This window comes from Bipolaris zeicola, assembly GCF_000523435.1.
Source record: "Bipolaris zeicola 26-R-13 unplaced genomic scaffold scaffold_68, whole genome shotgun sequence".
Lineage (NCBI taxonomy): Eukaryota > Fungi > Ascomycota > Dothideomycetes > Pleosporales > Pleosporaceae > Bipolaris > Bipolaris zeicola.
The window spans coordinates 59,516-76,597 of NW_006912117.1; the positions used below are offsets into that span (position 1 = coordinate 59,516).

A 17,082-nucleotide genomic window follows, 5' to 3' on the forward strand; every position below is an offset into this window, starting at 1 on the left:
GGCCCCGGCCCAACTGCAATCAAGCAGCTCATTTTACTCATATACCCATTTGCTTTTTTTCTTCTTCTCTAAGCGCCTATAACCACCTTTCACACACACAAACACGCAATACATACATATCTTCAGCCATACACATATACAAAAAAGGCCAATGTACTTTGCATCGATAGAAAAACCATGTAGTTCCATGTCGCATACAGCACACGCAGTAGCTTAGAACACTAGCAAAGAAAGTACGAAACTAGAAAAGAAAAAGAAAAAAGAGAAAAAAAATGTTAAATTACCTTACCAAACCCCCTTGTGCAATGCGCTTTCCCATACTTGGATGAAACCCCCGAAAAAGTAAAGAAAAGTGAAGAGAGAGAGAGAGAGAAAAAGCAAGAATCGAAAACCAGTTGCATTGATGCCCCGTTTTTTCTTCTCAACCGCCCTCACACCCGTCCTCCCCTTATTCTCCCATGAACCGCTCGTAAAAATCAATCATGCTCACTCGACTCTCCTTTTCCAACTCCTGCACACACTGCCGCGCAGACATGACCCGCCCAATCGTCTGCATCTCGTCTCGCCACTGCTGCACAACCCCCGCCCGTGGATCCGTATGCACCAGGAAAAAATGGCGGTAGTCGCGTCGCAGGTCAACGTGCAAGCCCGCATAGTAGCGCATCATGTTTAGGTTGGCTGCCGCCGCGTCGCGTTTAACTGTTTTGAAGTATGCGACTGGCTCGCTGTCTGCAATTACTCGGCGCTCGGATAGAATGGGGAATTTGCCCATTATGCGGCTGAGGGGCTCAGAGGGGTAGTCTTGCTCGATGTATCGTGTGTCGGATAGGAGAGTGTAAAGGCGGGCACGGCTGTTGTTGCTGTTAGTTTGCATTCATGAGATAATGATTGAGTATAACAAACCTCTGCATTTCTGCATCGCCGATGTCGAGCCGGTCTTCGTACTTCTTGCAGTAATCAAATAGATACTTCATTAGTTCTGGGCGGACACATAGACGCCAGAGTAGATTTGCGGTTTCGACCTGGCCTCCCGCATTTGGCAGGCCCTTGATCTGCTTCAATTCTTCAACTTTCGCGAGGAATAGCTCGATAATTTTCAAAGCGACTTGCGGCTCCTTGTCAAATACCTCGTCGGTAATGTAGATGAACCCGCCGACGGGGAAGATTTCCACCGGACCATAGCGATATACGGGTGGATCAAGTGACAAAGCAGCATCGTACTCGATGCCTTCCTGCATGCCAAGTGACCAGACACGAATCTCATGATGGAGCATATCTCCTAATCCCGGTAATTCGGTGAAGTACTCGAAATCAGCATGTACCTAGTACAAGTCAATACAGCACTAATGCTGACTCCACATTCAACCTACAATGATGACGCCAGAACCTCCGCTCTTAATTTCCTGCTGGAACTTCGCCCACCCGCCTGAAAAATGTACGCCACTGACCTCGACGTGGTGCATCAGCAGCCATCGAGTAATCAACTCCAGCTCCTCCGCATGCTCTTCTGAGTGGTACACCAAGAAAGCTCGTCGGTCTATTAGTTTAATTCCTCTTTCACAATTATTACTTCCAAATAATTCTTCAAAGTCGAGATCGCACACTGAGTCGATCCTCTTCCGCACCTTCTCACACGTTGCTTCGGGTGCACCAAGTTCCACAGGATCCGCAACCTTGGGCGACTTGGGACGAGATAAATCATCGTCTGTAGGCGCCACATCCTCGCTCTTGTCTGGCAGAGGACGATAAGAAGATACAGCGTAGTTATGCGGAGCACGAGCAGGAATTCCAGTATCATAATGTTGGAACTGGCATTTCTCCGCAGTGTTTCGACAAATGTCATTGGCCCAGTACCAGCATGTCAAATCCTGAGGGGCCAGTCTATCCATACTTTTCACTGGCTTTAGTGAACCATGTTTTCGCTCATTTTGCGGCTTTGCTGGTTTCGATGCGATTTCTGGTCGCTCGTTGTGCGGCTCCATTGGCTTCTGTGCACCATTTGTTCGCTCATCAAGTGGCTTCACTGATTTCGGTGTACCACCTTTTCGCTCACATATCGGCTTTATATTCTTGTCGATTCGAGTAGGGGTATCGCTGGCGTGATTTTCGTTTGGTACCCAGCCGGTATTTCGGTGGGCAAAGAGACACTTGTCAGCTGGCTTAAAACATCCAGTCTTTCCGTACAGCCAGTGGGTGCATGTAAGAGGTGGCCTGCGGTATTTTGGGGGTATAAAACCTCCAGCATGGCCTACAGGGTAATCGCGCCCGTCTGGATCCTTGTTGCGATGCAGAAAAATACAGACTTGAGCAGTCTTTGTACAGTTGTTGCTGAGCCGCCATTCAGGACACACCTGCGGAATCTTGTCCACCTCCCAGGGTGCTAGGGGGATATTTTCGTCGGTCAAAATCTCGCTCCTAGACCCTCCCTGAGCATCATCGCACTCTGGGCTCCTTGGACGGCTCTGGCCAACCTCACGGCGAGCATAGGGATCATCACGTGGGACTGGGGGTTTTGGCCTGACGGTACTAGACGGGTCATTTACAATCTCGAGTGCTGCCGGATCAGGCGTGCCTTCAGCACGCGACCGCTTTAGTGCCACTGCTCGGAAGTGTAAAGTGGAGAATGCTTTTTGGCCCTTTGTCCATTCACTACGCAACTGCACCTTTGGCTGGTTTACCACCCTTGTGGCACCACTACGTTTGGCCTTGTTGACCGGTCTTTCTGCAGAAGTAATTGAAGTATTAGACGCACGAGCCATTGGTGTTGCGCTGGTAGTGTTTGCTTGCTGCTGTTTGGATTTTGAAGGAGGAGCATTAGCTTCATTAGCTGTCACAGACGCCGCTGCAGCTGGTTTATTACTCTGCGGAACTGCATCTTTTAGAGGTTGAGATGGTTTCTGTAGCTCCTGGTTGGTTGCCTGGTTGGTTTGGGTTGCTTTTGCGATTGGTTCCTTGCTCACAGGTGCCGCAGTGCGTTTAGTCGGGCTGCATGGTAACTGCAATGAATTGCGTCTTGATTGACTATCACTAGCCGAACCCTTGGTGCCAATTGAACTGCGTGTCGTCTTTTTCGAAATTCTACCCAATTCAGCCATCGTTGAGTCATCTGTTAAGTCTGCCTCGGATGATGATAGATCCGACTGCGCCAAAGGTAGTTTACGGGCTGTTTGAGGTTGCTTGGCTGATGATGGGCTGTGAGCACCGACAGCAGCTTGTGGAAAGTTCTGCTCCTGCGATTGATTTGATGCGGCACGCCCATCTTCGGCTTCGCTGTCCGACACAAAAAGTGCCGACCGTTTCTTTGACAATGCAAGCCTCTGGCGCTTCTTATCGCGCTTTGCTTTTCTGGCCGCCCTGGCCGTTTCTGCAGCTTCGATTGCGGCATGGAAGTCGTCTATGTTCTTTTGACAATACCTGTGGAAGTGAGGCTCGCCCATAGACTTCTTACATTCATGCCATGCTCGGAGCAATGGTGGTGTGTCGGATGGATTGTTACCATCATCATCAGGAATTATAAAGGCGGATATGGGCTCCCAAGTGCCTATGAGGCTTTAGTAACTCGTGGATGTGGGGAGGTGAGATTGCATGGCAGGCTACCATGACGAAAGATCTTGAAAAAGTTTGTTTTGCAGGGAGGCTTGGAATACTTACATCTTCACTACTCGTCAGCCAGCTTCTGACAAGGCGGAATGGTCAACTCACTCGTGAAGTGGATAGCCATCCCATTTGGTCAGGTACTTAATACCGCGGAAGGGGGGTTGGTAAGGATCATCATCGTCCCAAATGTCCCACTTCTCGGCCAGAATTTCCTCGACTGCGTAGACTGCATCGTCAGGGGGTTCGCCCTCGACCGTCGATGTGATGGAAATGTCGTCGGCGTCCAAGTCTGTGTCGGGTTGTGGAGACATGTGGCGGGCGAGTTCCTGATTGGTGAGGAGCGGCAAGTATGAAATGCTGAAACTGGAACGGCACGCAGGTGATCGCTGTGTGGGTGCAATTGGCCCGGCACTAAATAGAGCACGCGGTCCTGTGCAAGGTGCAGCAGCAGTGGGCACGCGGAGAGGAAAAGTGAGAGACTATCTAAGTGGTGTTTTGAGCGTTGAGCGATGAGGTGGACAAAACAAGCAAATCAAAGCCAGTACCAGACAGGCACAACCGAGTACCCCTGCGTTGCATGCACGGTAAGGAGGACTACGTAGGTGCATGGGGAAGGTGAAAGTCGGGAATGTCACTAGCGGCTCGCTTACCTAAGACAGGCAAGGGCTCGGGCTCGCTCGTTCGCTGGGGAGGGCGCTGGCTGGTGCTTGGTGGAGCAACTCCAGGAGGCAGCGAGATACAAGCACCTGTCCACCACCACCGGCCCCAAAACACACGCCTCTCCTGCCTAGCCTGTCCTGCTTCTGCGACGTCCTCTTGGCTCTGCTTGCTAGTCCCCTCCATCACCTCACCACCAAATTCTCCTTGTCCACCCAACCGCCCAACCGCCCACCCCATCTTCCTCCCCGCCCACGGTCATAATGGCCAACGACGAATATGACGTGAGTGCCCGTCCGCCTGCAGTCGACAGTCTACCGCATCTGCTGACCGCCCGCCTACACAGTTCCTCTTCAAGGGTACCTCCAGGCCCCGTCATCGTCCTTAGACTGCCCCGCTAACCCCCGCAGTGGTGCTCATCGGAGACTCTGGCGTCGGTAAATCCAACCTTTTGAGCCGTTTCACGCGCAACGAGTTCAACCTCGACTCAAAGTCGACCATCGGTGTCGAGTTTGCGACCCGTTCCATTCAAGTCGACGCCAAGACGATCAAGGCCCAGATTTGGGATACTGCCGGCCAGGAGCGTTACCGCGCCATCACATCCGCATACTACCGTGGCGCAGTCGGCGCTCTGCTTGTCTACGACATCAGCAAGCACCAGACATACGAGAACGTCACCAGGTGGCTCAAGGAGCTGCGCGACCATGCCGACTCCAATATTGTCATTATGCTCGTCGGTAACAAGAGCGATTTGAGGCATCTGCGGGCAGTGCCAACTGAGGAGGCTAAGCAGTTTGCGAGTGCGTATACCTGATATGCGGCTTTTGGTTGTTCACTCACATTTGTACTAACCACTATTTATAGGCGAGAACAACCTTTCCTTCATTGAGACGTCCGCCTTGGACGCCAGCAACGTCGAGCTTGCTTTCCAGAACATTCTCACAGGTAGGCGCCCCCCACCAGTAGCTCCAAGAAGCATTGTCATTAACTTGACTCCCAGAAATCTACCGCATCGTCTCAAGCAAAGCTCTTGACCAGGGCGAAGGCAGTGGGCCAGTCCTGGGCAACGACCGCAAGGTGCTCGAAATCAGCAAGTCGGCCGACGCAGAGCAGAAGAAGGGATGCTGCTAGACGAACAACCCACCAGCCCAAACAGCAATGCTCCGCCGACACTGTCTCTGGCCCTGGCCCTGGCTGCTTCTGCGTGGCGCATGTTGTTTTGACCGGGACAAGGACGGTGCGCTCCCACGGCGGGCGATACCATGAATGCAATGTGCTACACGAGTCACGCAAATGCCCTCCAATTGGCGTCCAGGAAGTCCCTCGCTTTTTACATGTGCTTTGTGTCTCTGCTTGCTTTCTGTTCGGCTAAAGGTGTCTTGGGGGAAGGGGGGGATCTCGATACTTGGTTTTGCCTGCCGCAAGGCCCTGTTTTTATGTTGGACACGGGAGATGATAATGGAATTGACTGATGTGTATCTGACGTCTTATGCAATGACACTTCATGTTAGATTCTTTTTTTGCGGGTTCCACAAACATACCATGTCACAATCGCTACTTGGAGAGAGATATATGTCACAATCACTAATCGACGGGATGTATTCTTGTCCGAAAGGAAGGAAAATGCAGAATATCTATTGGTTTGGGGTATGCTCATCATGCTCATGAAACGCCTATACTCTTTCTACTACCATTCATGTCATTAGGTCGCCATGTCTCTTCTGCCTTTGTCCCAGGAGGCAGATACTGTGCGCTCTGCTCAGACGTCCGTCTATATGCCGCCCCGCCCAGACTGTCATCTCGCTTCTCATCTCTCGACTGGGAAATGCCTGCCATGGGATACATTCCCGTTCCCGACATGGCCGATGGACTAGCTGTGAATGCTGCTCGCGACTTGACATCCGTCGCAAGTGGGAGAAGCGTGCCATGGTCCTTGGACTTGAGCGCTTTTGCGCGCTTGTCCGCCCTGGCGGAATCGTGTGTGCGGTCGTAGAGGTATAGGCCGAGGAAGGTGAGTACAAACCCGAAGGCCTGTACTTTGGTCATTGGTTTTCCGAACCAGACAATGGCGAAGACAATGACGAAGACGCGCTTGATCAAACTCGCGACGGAGTACGTGACAGGGGAAACCATGGATAGTAGCACAAAAGCTACGATGTTTTGTCCAAAATGGAATGTTCCGTTGAAGAGAAACTCGATGAATAGTCGTCCGTGGTCAAGAGCGTCGGGGTGATCTGAAAGTTCGATCGAGGCATCGTGCAAAAAGTCAAAAATGAGCGTGAAGCCCTCGGACCATAGCCAGAGAGGGAGGGTAAAGAGGAACGCAAGTCCGGAGGAGTAGCAAAGTAGATTGAGCTTATCTGGCTTGGTGAATCGGTTGGGTGGGAGTCCGTCTTTCTCTGCAGCTGCGGCATCGTTGAAGATTTGCTTCGAGACAATGTTCTGTACTACGAAGAGGATCGCGCTGGCGAAAGCGGAGATCAAGCCGATGAAGTTGGCGTTGAAGTCAGCTGAGCATGCTAGTACTACACCCAGAGTGAGAGGTATCAGTGAGAGATATGTAGGCAGCGAGTACTGGATCTTGAAAAAGATGCTGTATGCCATGACAGTCAGGAGCGGCGAAAGTCCCTTGATAGTGTGCACGAGCGACACGGGTATTCTCGACGTGGCGTCCGCGCTCAGTATATGTCCACCAATTTGAAAGCATGTCAGGGGCAGTGTGGCCATGACGAGCTCCCTTGAGGGCGGGCGGATTCCATATTTCAAAAAGGGCATTGTCTGTTTCAAGCGCGGAAACTTCCTGGCCAGCATGCCGAGTATCAGACACCAGCCAGATACAAAGGCAAACTGCACAGTCGTGAGGGTAATGGGTTTGGGCAGCGCGGTGAGAATGGCCTTGGAGGACATGTTCGTAAAGATGGACGTCATATACCAGGCGCCACATAGCAACTGCGCCTCGAGTTAGCGTTGCGTCATGTGTACCTTGTGCGTTGGAAAGCATACAATGAGCTTTGGTGAGAGCGGTGCCTTGAGCGCGTCGGCAATCTCGTGGGCATTCTGGCTGACGCTGCCTTTGCGCGTGCGTATCGTCTTGAAGGCTTCGCTCAAGCTCTTTTGGCGCCCGTGTCTGGTCGAGGGGCCCGACGTCGAAGCATTCACTCCGCCGAACCTCGCCTCTTTGCGCGGTTGCCACCTATCTGCGGGCATCGCGCTACCGTTGGCTTGAGTTGCAGGATTGGGACTAGGGGACCGCGACGAGCTGAGGCCATAGCCATGGTCCTCCTCTGGTGTAGGCATGAGATCGGGTTGGAAGGCGGGAAATTTGAAAGTAGCATTGGGACTGGGGTCCCGCGCCGACGGGGGCGACATGGCGACTGCGGAGCAAAGCGTCGTCGAGAGGAATGAGGGGGTTTATCGTGAAAGAGTTCGTTACGCCATGGGTGGTGAAAGGGAATCAAGCGTCGGGGTTACAGACTATAGGGAGTGCAATGCGGGTTACATGTACAAGACGCCGAAAGTCGCGGGGCCTGGCAACGGTAGCGAGGGGCGTGTACCGGGGATCTGGACGGAGGATTGTCCCAAGAATAGGACGCGGTGTTAGAAAACAAGCGTCGCAATGGGTCCGTAATTAGCGGAGAATTGTCTGGCTAGCGTTCGTGATCCTATCGACACGCGTCCAAAAGCGGTTCGGTTGATGGCTGGGGGGCAAAGTGACAGGGGGGCGGGGAGACAGGCGACTGCTTGGCTTTGCACCACCACCACTACGATTCGTCGGTCGAGCTCCGCTGATAGAGCTTCCAACGTCTGCGTCACTTGGTCTTCCTTACCGCAGAGACATCAATTACAATTAAAAAGAAAAGAAAACTAACAGAAAAATCATTTTCTGGTCTAGTTCGCATGCATCAAGCGGGTCCAGCAGTCAGACTATGTTTGTGAAGTTGAATCGACTATCGTCATCGGTTTTGCTTTCTTCATTCCTACTCCTGTTACAGCAGCCGCTAGCTGCTCGAGCACACAGCGTCTCCATGTTGTCCTTCGACGAAGCATGGCACGTTCTTGGACCTTTTCAAATTGGGACCAGAGGCACGTCATGAATGAGCACGCTAGCCTGAGAGCAACCCCCACCTACTAACGTATACCTAGAGGCTTCGTGGGGTGCAGATCCACTAGAGTATGCTGGCGGCTTTAGGAACCTCACTTACGACCCAGCCGCAAAATTCCCTAGTGCCCTACCAGCGAATGGGACTGCGTCGTGGAACATCACCAAGGCTAAGCAGACCCTAAGCACTGTCAGCTCGGCTAATGCATCTTTGAGCATCAGCTATTCAAACGTCGACTGGGAATTTTTAAAAGTCGTTTACGGATGGGCTGCCGTTCAGTACCAGGCCTGGGTACGCGGCGAGATTGTTGTGGGCGGGAATGATACTCAGCCTGTCGTCTTGCACACGGACTCTATCCTAGAGTACTGGATCGACGATAAGCATTATTTCGGGGGTGACTACTACAGCTACCGGCACGCACCTCCTGTGTTACATCTTACGCCTGGTTCACACAGAATTGATATCCGCCTGGTCCGCGACGTAAGAGCCTTTGGGGGTATTCTAGAGCCCACAATTGACGTTGTGGTCGACATACGACAAGTGACTGGATCACTCGAACTTGCGAAGACTGGAATTCTGATGTCTGATTTCATAAATGGAAAGCCCGCCTCTAATATCGGGTCGGTATCCCTGAGGAATAGCGGGCAGGAGGATATTGAGATTTTGAGCATTCAGCAATCGATTGCCAGCTCTCAAATTCCCTTCACGGAGCGAGACGTGACTGGTCAGACTCCTTTCAAAGTAGACTCAGACGTCGCTGACCAGAGGGACCACATGTCCTCAGACGATCGTCGTACCTTCCCTATGACCATAGTTGCTGGTCAAACGAGGCCTGTGTCATTCGATATCCTTCCAGCAGCCACTAATACGTCTACTACGGACTATGAGATAAAATACAGAACAGTTGGCAGCACCCAATCTTCGACAATCCGCGCTTCCCAGCCCCTTAACCACGTAGACCTTTATGCACCTCATAAGATTACATTTCTCCATTCAGGTGGCATGGTATCTTACGCTATGCTTCGGCCTCCTACCAAGAACGCGACTTGCCAATCCAATCGCTCGAAACTACCGGTTCTTCTGCAGCTTCATGGAGCAGGAGTTGAAGCTGACAACCCCATGGTATATCATGCACTTGACCCTGTGTCAGACCTCTGCGCATGGGTGTTGTTCCCAACAGGCGTTACTACATGGTCCGGCGATGACTGGCACAACTGGGGCTTTACTGATGTTGAAGCAGCAATTTCGGCAATTCCAGACTGGATTCAAAACAACAACTGGACTGGCCCCGACGTTGATGTAGATCGCTGGATAGTTTCAGGTCACTCCAATGGCGGTCAAGGGACTTGGTTCGCCTTGACACATCGTCCAGATAAGGTGCTGGCTGCGGCCCCGATTTCTGGATACACCAGTATCCAAAAGTATGTCCCATACGAACTTTGGCAGGGCGCAGACCCTAGGCGCAAAGAGACGATAAGCGCATCCCTAAACAGTTATCGCCATGAATTGCTGATGCCGAATGTGCGAGGTATTCCTATTCAACAGCAGCATGGCGGCATTGATGACAACGTACCGGCGTACAATTCGCGCCTACTAGCACAACAAATCCATCAAGAGAACGCTAACTCGAGTTTCAATGAGGTCGTTGGCTTCAGCCATTGGTGGGATGGTGTCATGACTACACCACAATTAGTCAGCTTCTATTACACACAGACAAATAGTGAGGATGCCATGCCACAAAAACTGAAGCAGTTCAGCTTCCTCGTTGGAGATCCAGGAGATATGGGTAGCAAAGGTGGGATCGGAGTGAAACATTTAGAGGATCCAGGACGATATGGAAGAGTCAGTGTTCGAGGGAACGTTATCAGGACTTCCAATGTGCAAGATCTTGAATTTGATATCGCTCTTTGGAAGGAGTCGGTAATCATTGACCAGAAAAGGGTGGAACTCCCAGGTACGCCAAGTCCAGGAGAGGCAGTAATCAATGTCTACAAATCGGCGGACGGTTGGACGCTGGGTCCAGGTGGGAAAGAAACCGGACATCTCCAACGAAATGGTCGTCAGCTGGGTTCCATGACTGCCATTCTTCGTACACAAGGCTCCTTTATTATTCGTCATTCAGGGTCTACCGCCGCATCTCATATTGCTTTGCAGGTTTCCCGCAATCTCCACCAATACTTCAAAGCAGACACCCAAATTCTCCCATCTGCATCGAAGTCTATCCCTCCAGACTCTTCTGGGAATGTCATCACTCTAGGTATCGCCAGTAGTCTCCCGCCGTTCCAATCTAGCTTTCCCGTCCATGTCGGTGAATCTGGAGTCACTATTCGCGATTATCGTGGTCAGGAGCACCAGTATGGGGAGGAGGCCCGTGGTGCAGCGTTCCTTCGCCCACTTGAAGGTGAACGACTGGAATTGGTTCTCTGGGGTTCTGATGAGGCAGGACTGCAGCAGGCGGCACGGATTTTGCCCCTTATGACAGGCGTGGGTCAACCAGACTTTGTAATCTTCGGTGAAAGTGCAAGATGGAAGGGAATTGAGGGTGTGCTGGCTATGGGCTTCTTTGATTCCAACTGGGAAATCACTCCTGCCAGTGTCATTGACAGTGACATTGACACGTATCAGGCTGATTAGGTACCATGCACTGTGTGTGTATGTAAATACGAGACAGCATATACATGAGAAGCCACATCTTTATTGTTGCTGTCTTTACTTTATTCTTGCATGAACTATAAGTAATTCCTAGATTCTGAAGACCGTTTCTGCATTCAAATCAGATTTTCTTTTGAACTTCTAATTTGCAGGTTTTAACGTCAAAGAAGCCACATACCTGTTGTTATTATATTCACTCTTCCCATCTAAAAAAACAAAAGCAAGACCTATGTGAAGATTGTATTTGCACGTCAATTAAATTTTCTTTCGAACTTCTCATTTATAGGAGGGAGTCTTCCAGTGTTAGCGCCGAAGAAGCTCTCTTAATTCCTCCTTATTTGACCAATGCACTGTTTCTAAGTCAATTACTGCACCTAGCCACTCCAGAGAACAACTGTATGTTCAATGCAACAATGATCCTTGCCGTCACTACTGGCGATCCCCTAGGCACTTGGACGGCAAGACTAGCAAAGGCTTTAGCCTTAGCATGGAGTGAAAGTGAATGCGGAAAATCCCGCCATGACGCGCCTGCCTTCGCACTCACTGCGACTGATTTAAAGGCTCCTCTCGCCGCCACCCCGCCTTCTTCTTTTTGCTGTGACCTCCCCCTTCCCCTCCTTCCTTTTGTGCCGCCGTAGCTCTCTCCTTGCTGCAGCACCTTCTGCCACCTAATCTGTGTACATCTGAGCTGTTCATAGTCGCTTCTGTATCTACCTTGGTCATATACGACGCCACCCAAGCCTCGACAGGCATCTGTCCTGCATCTTATCTGCACATTTGCCCCATTACCCCAGATTTGATCCCCACCACCTTTCGGAACCGCAGTCTTGTCCTCGTCCAGCCTGCATACTACGTGAGCTTTCCAGATCTATACCATCTAATTCCCCGCACACACGTTCAAGTGCCGCTGCCATGAGCTTCAACATCGCATCCGACGGTTCGCCTACACCTCGCAAGGGCCCCACTCGGTTCCCGGTACCAGGGGACCTCAGAATCGACACTTCACCCGAGGCTTTGGGTCAGGCGGTAGGCAAATTGAGTCTAGGCGGCTATCCATATGCTTTGCAACGCGTCTTTGGCTCAGCGTTGACTTCCAATACACAGGGCTTCAAGCGATCACTTGGACCTTCTACCCTAGGCAATCGACCGCTTCTGGAACCGCACAATCCGCTCGATGGTTACAAGGTTCGTGATACTCATACTCGCCCCTTGGCACATCAAATTTGCTTTCCGTACTAATCAATCTAATGTATGCAGAAGTCCAGCACAGAAGCCGATGAGGATCGAGCCATAGTGGACTCAATGTTGCAGCGCTTCAACAGGCACTCTCCTCTCCATGATCCGTACAGTTCTTCTAGTGGCTCTGTTTCCCTTACTCCAGCCACGGAAGATTTCACGTCCACGCCACCCACGGAGATGGAAAACTCAGTTGTCCTTGTCGAAGCTGTCGAGCTGCAGAAGCTGAAGTTTGAGCTACAGGAAGCTCGCAACGAAGTCAATCGCGTAAACCAGGAGATGCACAGCCAAAACGTAGCCCGATCAACCATGGAGCACCTCACGCAATCGTCGGAGCCTGATTATGGTTACTCAGACGACATCACCGAGCAGACTCTTGCAAGCCTACAGAACAAGTTCAACGCCTCGACCCAAGGCACCTACGGCTGGGGCAATGGGTCTGCTCGTACAGCTCACGTGGGCAGCAATGGATTCGGAGCTCCCTACCCGACCCAGGGACAAGTACAGACCCGAACACAGTCCTCCCAGTCAAGCTATCGTCGTACCGGCTACTTGAACGAGCCCACTCACTTTCCGCTTGACCAAAGCTTCCGTAGCACCAGCAGGGCAAGCAACATCAGCAACGTAATGAATAGTGGTATGTCCAATAGTATGTATACTGGCTCTAGCAATGGCATGGGCATGGGTGTGGGCAACAACTTGAGCAACCCGCCTACTCGTCCAAGCTCCGCATTTGATCCTGGATATAATCAATACGCTCTGCCGCCAATGTATCCTATTGGTCATCCGACTCCAATCGGCACCATTTCCAGCAACTTATCTGCGGACGCGAACGAGTTCAACTTCGCCAACAACATGGGATCTTCGCCGTGGAACACACAGGTTAGTCGTTGATTGTTTCCATACCCGGATTCTGAACTGACGATTACTCAGGCCCAACCCGAGACTGGTACTACCCAGTACGTTCCCCCTGTCGAGCCGATGAACTACCGTCGTTTGTTGGACCGCAACATGAACTGCAACTGGAAATACATCGTCGACAAGATCATCTGCAACAACGATCAGCAAGCTTCCATCTTTCTCCAACAGAAACTCAAGGTGGGCACTCCAGAACAGAAGTACGAAATCGTCGAAGCGATCATTTCCCAAGCGTATGCTTTGATGATCAACCGGTTCGGTAATTTCCTCGTTCAGCGCTGCTTCGAACATGGTACACATGATCAGGTAATTGCCATTGCTCAAGCTATCCGTGGCAACACTCTTGCGCTGAGCATGGATGCTTTCGGTTGCCATGTTATTCAGAAAGCTTTCGACTGCGTCCCCGAGGAGTACAAGGCAACCATGGTCCATGAGCTTCTCCGTCGCATTCCAGAAACCGTAATCCACCGCTATGCTTGCCATGTCTGGCAGAAGCTATTCGAGCTTCGTTGGAGTGACTCTCCACCTCAGATCATGCGCTACGTCAACGAGGCCCTTCGCGGTATGTGGCATGAGGTCGCGTTGGGCGAGACCGGTAGTCTTGTGGTTCAGAACATCTTCGAGAATTGTCTGGAAGAAGACAAGGTATTTGCCCACGACGGATGTAATGTGTTAGTTATGCTGACTGTTATAGCGTCCCTGCATCAACGAGGTATTGGCCAGCATCGATGCGATTGCACATGGACAGTTTGGAAACTGGTGCATTCAGCACATTTGCGAGCATGGTGCGCCGGCTGATCGTAGTCGAGCAATTGAGCACATTCTTCGCTTTAGCACGGAGTACAGCATGGATCAATATGCCTCCAAGGTCATCGAGAAATGCCTCAAGATTGGTGGCAGCGAGTTTCTAGACCGTTATCTCGATCGTGTTTGCGAGGCTCGCCCTGACCGTCCACGGATGCCTTTGATTGACAGTAAGTGACAGCCTTTGTGCTCATTCAATGCAAGAGAAACTAATTTCGAGACAGTTGCGGGTGATCAGTTCGGTAACTATCTCATCCAGTACATCCTGACCAACAGCAGCTCTCAGCATCGTGAGCTTGTCGGTGGCCATATTCGGAAGCATATGGTTTCACTTCGCGGTTCCAAGTACGGCTCCCGTGTTGCGATGCTCTGCTGCAACCCTGCCCTTACTACGCGCCCCGGGCCCCCAGCTGGTATGCTCCCACGCTACGGCAACCCGACGTCGCGACCCACTTTTGGCTCTTTTCGGTAGATTTCAAGTCTGGGGCTCTAGATATCGCTGACCACATACGTACCGTTGGGTATCATCAGCTTGTGCACCCCTCGCTCTCAATCTCGAAGAAGGTCTCGTGGATATGCCCAAAAGCTAAGATCAATGTCGAAACAATTGTCAGATCGATTGGCTTAAGATGAGCACAGTGAGCATGAATTGCTTTCTCCTGACACAACATCGCTTGGTGGATATAGTTTATTGACCTACATGACTTTTCTTGTTTATCCTGACATTTTCAGTGGTCGTGACGGCTTTGGTCAGATCAGCGAGGGAAGTCTGGGGCGATATGACGAACAGCGAACTGGATTGTGCGTATATAGTTATACTTCTTAATAAGCAGACTGATTAAGCGGGAATACGGTAGTGGGTAATGTTTACTAAGGAATACATATGTTTTCCATTGAGTTGTCCGACGAATCCAGTGTCTGTGCTATGTGAAGTTTATGATGCGGGAACATCCTTGGGACTCTCTTCAACAGAGTTGGTTGGGAATGAAGGACTTGTTTACCAAGTCAAGGAATGCAATATGCTCGCTAAGCTTTCGGGTTGAAGGGTGAATGTCGCAATAGCTCGGGGAAAGTATGGAGATTGTACGGACTTCGGCAATCTTCGGACGCGTTCGGGCAAGTGCTTCTCGGTTTGACAACAAGATGTTTTGGACAGCAACGAAAAGGCCCATGAAAGGGAGGCGATAGTAGGGCATGGCGAACATATAGATGGTCTAGAAAGCAACGACAATAGTCAAGCCGCATGGCCGACCATGGTCGGAGGGCGAGCAGCGGCGTGCCGGCAAGTATGGAGATGCCGCTTCGGCGCAAACTCTGAGCCGCACGCGACGTACGACATGCGACGCGTTGCCGACATGGGACATATCGGAAGCATGGCTTACACCTGCTGCAGGTGCTTACTTTGCAGCTGTTCTTGCGTCGATTTCTGCAGGATACCGAATACGTGCGTTGGTAGATTCTGATATCAATGAAGCCGGGCAATGGATGCAATTGCCATTTGCGGTCAGAAAGATACACAGCAAGAGGCATGTACTCGGACAGTTTCTCGAGCCAAAGACCGCAGCTTGTCTCGTTTGCGCAAGACAGTGTATGCATGCATTTGAGGTATCACGCATCAATGACCTGACCTTAGTGCGGCGTCTGTAATCGGGCCAGAAGATTTTGGAGGGCTTGGGCTAGGCAGGGTCCGCCGAAAAAGCTCTTACCTCATCAACAGGGCCTAGCGGTGCCGGAAGCTCGGCGACGTCACCATGCTGTATGTGCCCTAGATTTGATTGCCGCATCATGTTTTAATAAGTCGCCGTAGACGCCGTTTTATTTTCCATATCACCTCACAGTCATCGATTCTTCAACAGTGGAACAACCCCTCATAAACCCTCCCACCTGCCTTACATCCATCAATCCACACGCCAACAACCCATCATTTTTACCCAGCCATATTCACATAACCCAAGATGAAGGTTCTCACCAAGGAAGAGGAACAAGCGCATTACAAGTAGGCGCGACCACAACCCTGCCAAAAACTTTGTGCTAACGAACAGCAGTGCTACAGTTAAGGGTGGCACAATCGGCGGTCTTATCGGCACAGCAGTAGGCGCTGCGGCTGTTGTGGGCGCAAGCAGACGCTACCACTCCTTCCGAGCCCTCACTGTGCCATTCCGGGCTTTCCTTATCGCTTCAACCGGAACCTTTGTTGGTATGTCCAAACCCAACAATATCCTTGTACTACAAGATTCCAGAGTCTAACCGTACAATTTAGCCGTCATCGCCGCCGACCGGGCTTCCGCACAATACGACATTGAACACACTCCCGAAAAGAAGCGTCAGATCGAGCGTGACCAGCAACGAGAAAACCTTCTCGAAGCCAACAAAACGCCCTTCCAACGTGCGAAAGATTGGGCGACGGAGAACCGTTACCCGCTCCTGTTCGGCTTCTGGGTTGCTTCCATGGCCGGCTCATGGCATATGGTCAACCGCAACCCTTACCTGAGTGGGTCACAGAAGCTTGTGCAGGCGCGTATGTACGCTCAGGGTGGTACACTGGCTGCGCTACTAGGCAGCTTTGCCATTGAGGGTGCAGATGCGGCCAAGGGCAAGGGAAGGTGGGAGACCATCAAGATTATCGACCCCAACGACCCCGAGCACAAGCACATCATTGAGAAGAGGATCCACCACGAGAGATATGCTGGTGAGGACCAGTGGAGAGGTACGAGGCTTTCATTCAATGCATAAAAGATAGCAAGCTGACTTGAGGACATAGAAATGGTCGAAGCTGAGGAACAGCGCCAAAAGGAGCGCGAGAACGCCAAGGCAAATGGCCAACGAGCCAAGCAGCAATGAGATGCTGCAAACAAGAAATAAGAGAAGCCCGAAGATGAAGACCAATAAGACCAACATCGGACCTAAAGTCTTTTCGCCTCGGAGCCTATTCTTACCTACTCATCTCGGATAGCTTCACCAGCCCGTTCACCGTGTATATTTGTAGGGTTTCATGCGCCATGCGGGGGTTTTGATGCAAATTTGCAGGCGTTTACAAGAAGCATTGGTGTTATTTTTTCTTTTTCCAATACCTCCTTACGACTCATGTATAACTAGGTAGGGTATGCTCGTAATTGGC

General features: G+C 51.2%; 7 protein-coding genes across 7 annotated transcripts; 4 read left to right on the plus strand and 3 right to left on the minus strand.

Annotated features, from left to right (window-relative positions):
- Positions 1–448: 448 nt before the first annotated feature.
- On the minus strand, positions 449–3,908 carry COCCADRAFT_36529 (uncharacterized protein; the record flags this gene model as incomplete). Its single annotated transcript, XM_007713838.1, has 5 exons — positions 449–851; positions 904–1,322; positions 1,371–2,861; positions 2,961–3,549; positions 3,703–3,908. The coding sequence occupies 5 exons, from the start codon at positions 3,906–3,908 to the stop codon at positions 449–451; spliced, it is 3,108 nt and encodes a 1,035-aa protein (XP_007712028.1).
- Positions 3,909–4,517: 609 nt separating this feature from the next.
- COCCADRAFT_4806 (uncharacterized protein) lies at positions 4,518–5,385 on the plus strand (the record flags this gene model as incomplete). The annotated part of the gene is made up of 5 exons (XM_007713802.1): positions 4,518–4,538; positions 4,601–4,613; positions 4,665–5,054; positions 5,119–5,199; positions 5,255–5,385. 5 exons carry the CDS (start codon positions 4,518–4,520, stop codon positions 5,383–5,385), a joined length of 636 nt encoding a protein of 211 aa, XP_007711992.1.
- Positions 5,386–5,916: 531 nt separating this feature from the next.
- Positions 5,917–7,623, minus strand: COCCADRAFT_26045 (uncharacterized protein; the record flags this gene model as incomplete). The annotated part of the gene is made up of 2 exons (XM_007713812.1): positions 5,917–7,203; positions 7,258–7,623. The coding sequence occupies 2 exons, from the start codon at positions 7,621–7,623 to the stop codon at positions 5,917–5,919; spliced, it is 1,653 nt and encodes a 550-aa protein (XP_007712002.1).
- Positions 7,624–8,299: 676 nt separating this feature from the next.
- COCCADRAFT_4808 (uncharacterized protein) lies at positions 8,300–10,988 on the plus strand (the record flags this gene model as incomplete). The annotated part of the gene is made up of 2 exons (XM_007713803.1): positions 8,300–8,306; positions 8,398–10,988. The coding sequence occupies 2 exons, from the start codon at positions 8,300–8,302 to the stop codon at positions 10,986–10,988; spliced, it is 2,598 nt and encodes an 865-aa protein (XP_007711993.1).
- Positions 10,989–11,367: 379 nt separating this feature from the next.
- On the minus strand, positions 11,368–11,739 carry COCCADRAFT_95352 (uncharacterized protein; the record flags this gene model as incomplete). The annotated part of the gene is made up of 1 exon (XM_007713839.1): positions 11,368–11,739. A coding segment is annotated over one exon (372 nt), but the record flags the coding sequence as incomplete, so codon positions are not given.
- Positions 11,740–11,918: 179 nt separating this feature from the next.
- COCCADRAFT_4809 (uncharacterized protein) lies at positions 11,919–14,436 on the plus strand (the record flags this gene model as incomplete). Its single annotated transcript, XM_007713804.1, has 5 exons — positions 11,919–12,191; positions 12,264–13,124; positions 13,176–13,805; positions 13,855–14,134; positions 14,189–14,436. 5 exons carry the CDS (start codon positions 11,919–11,921, stop codon positions 14,434–14,436), a joined length of 2,292 nt encoding a protein of 763 aa, XP_007711994.1.
- Positions 14,437–15,919: 1,483 nt separating this feature from the next.
- COCCADRAFT_95377 (uncharacterized protein) lies at positions 15,920–16,805 on the plus strand (the record flags this gene model as incomplete). Its single annotated transcript, XM_007713840.1, has 4 exons — positions 15,920–15,960; positions 16,010–16,161; positions 16,225–16,671; positions 16,726–16,805. The coding sequence occupies 4 exons, from the start codon at positions 15,920–15,922 to the stop codon at positions 16,803–16,805; spliced, it is 720 nt and encodes a 239-aa protein (XP_007712030.1).
- Between the last annotated feature and the right edge of the window lie 277 nt (positions 16,806–17,082).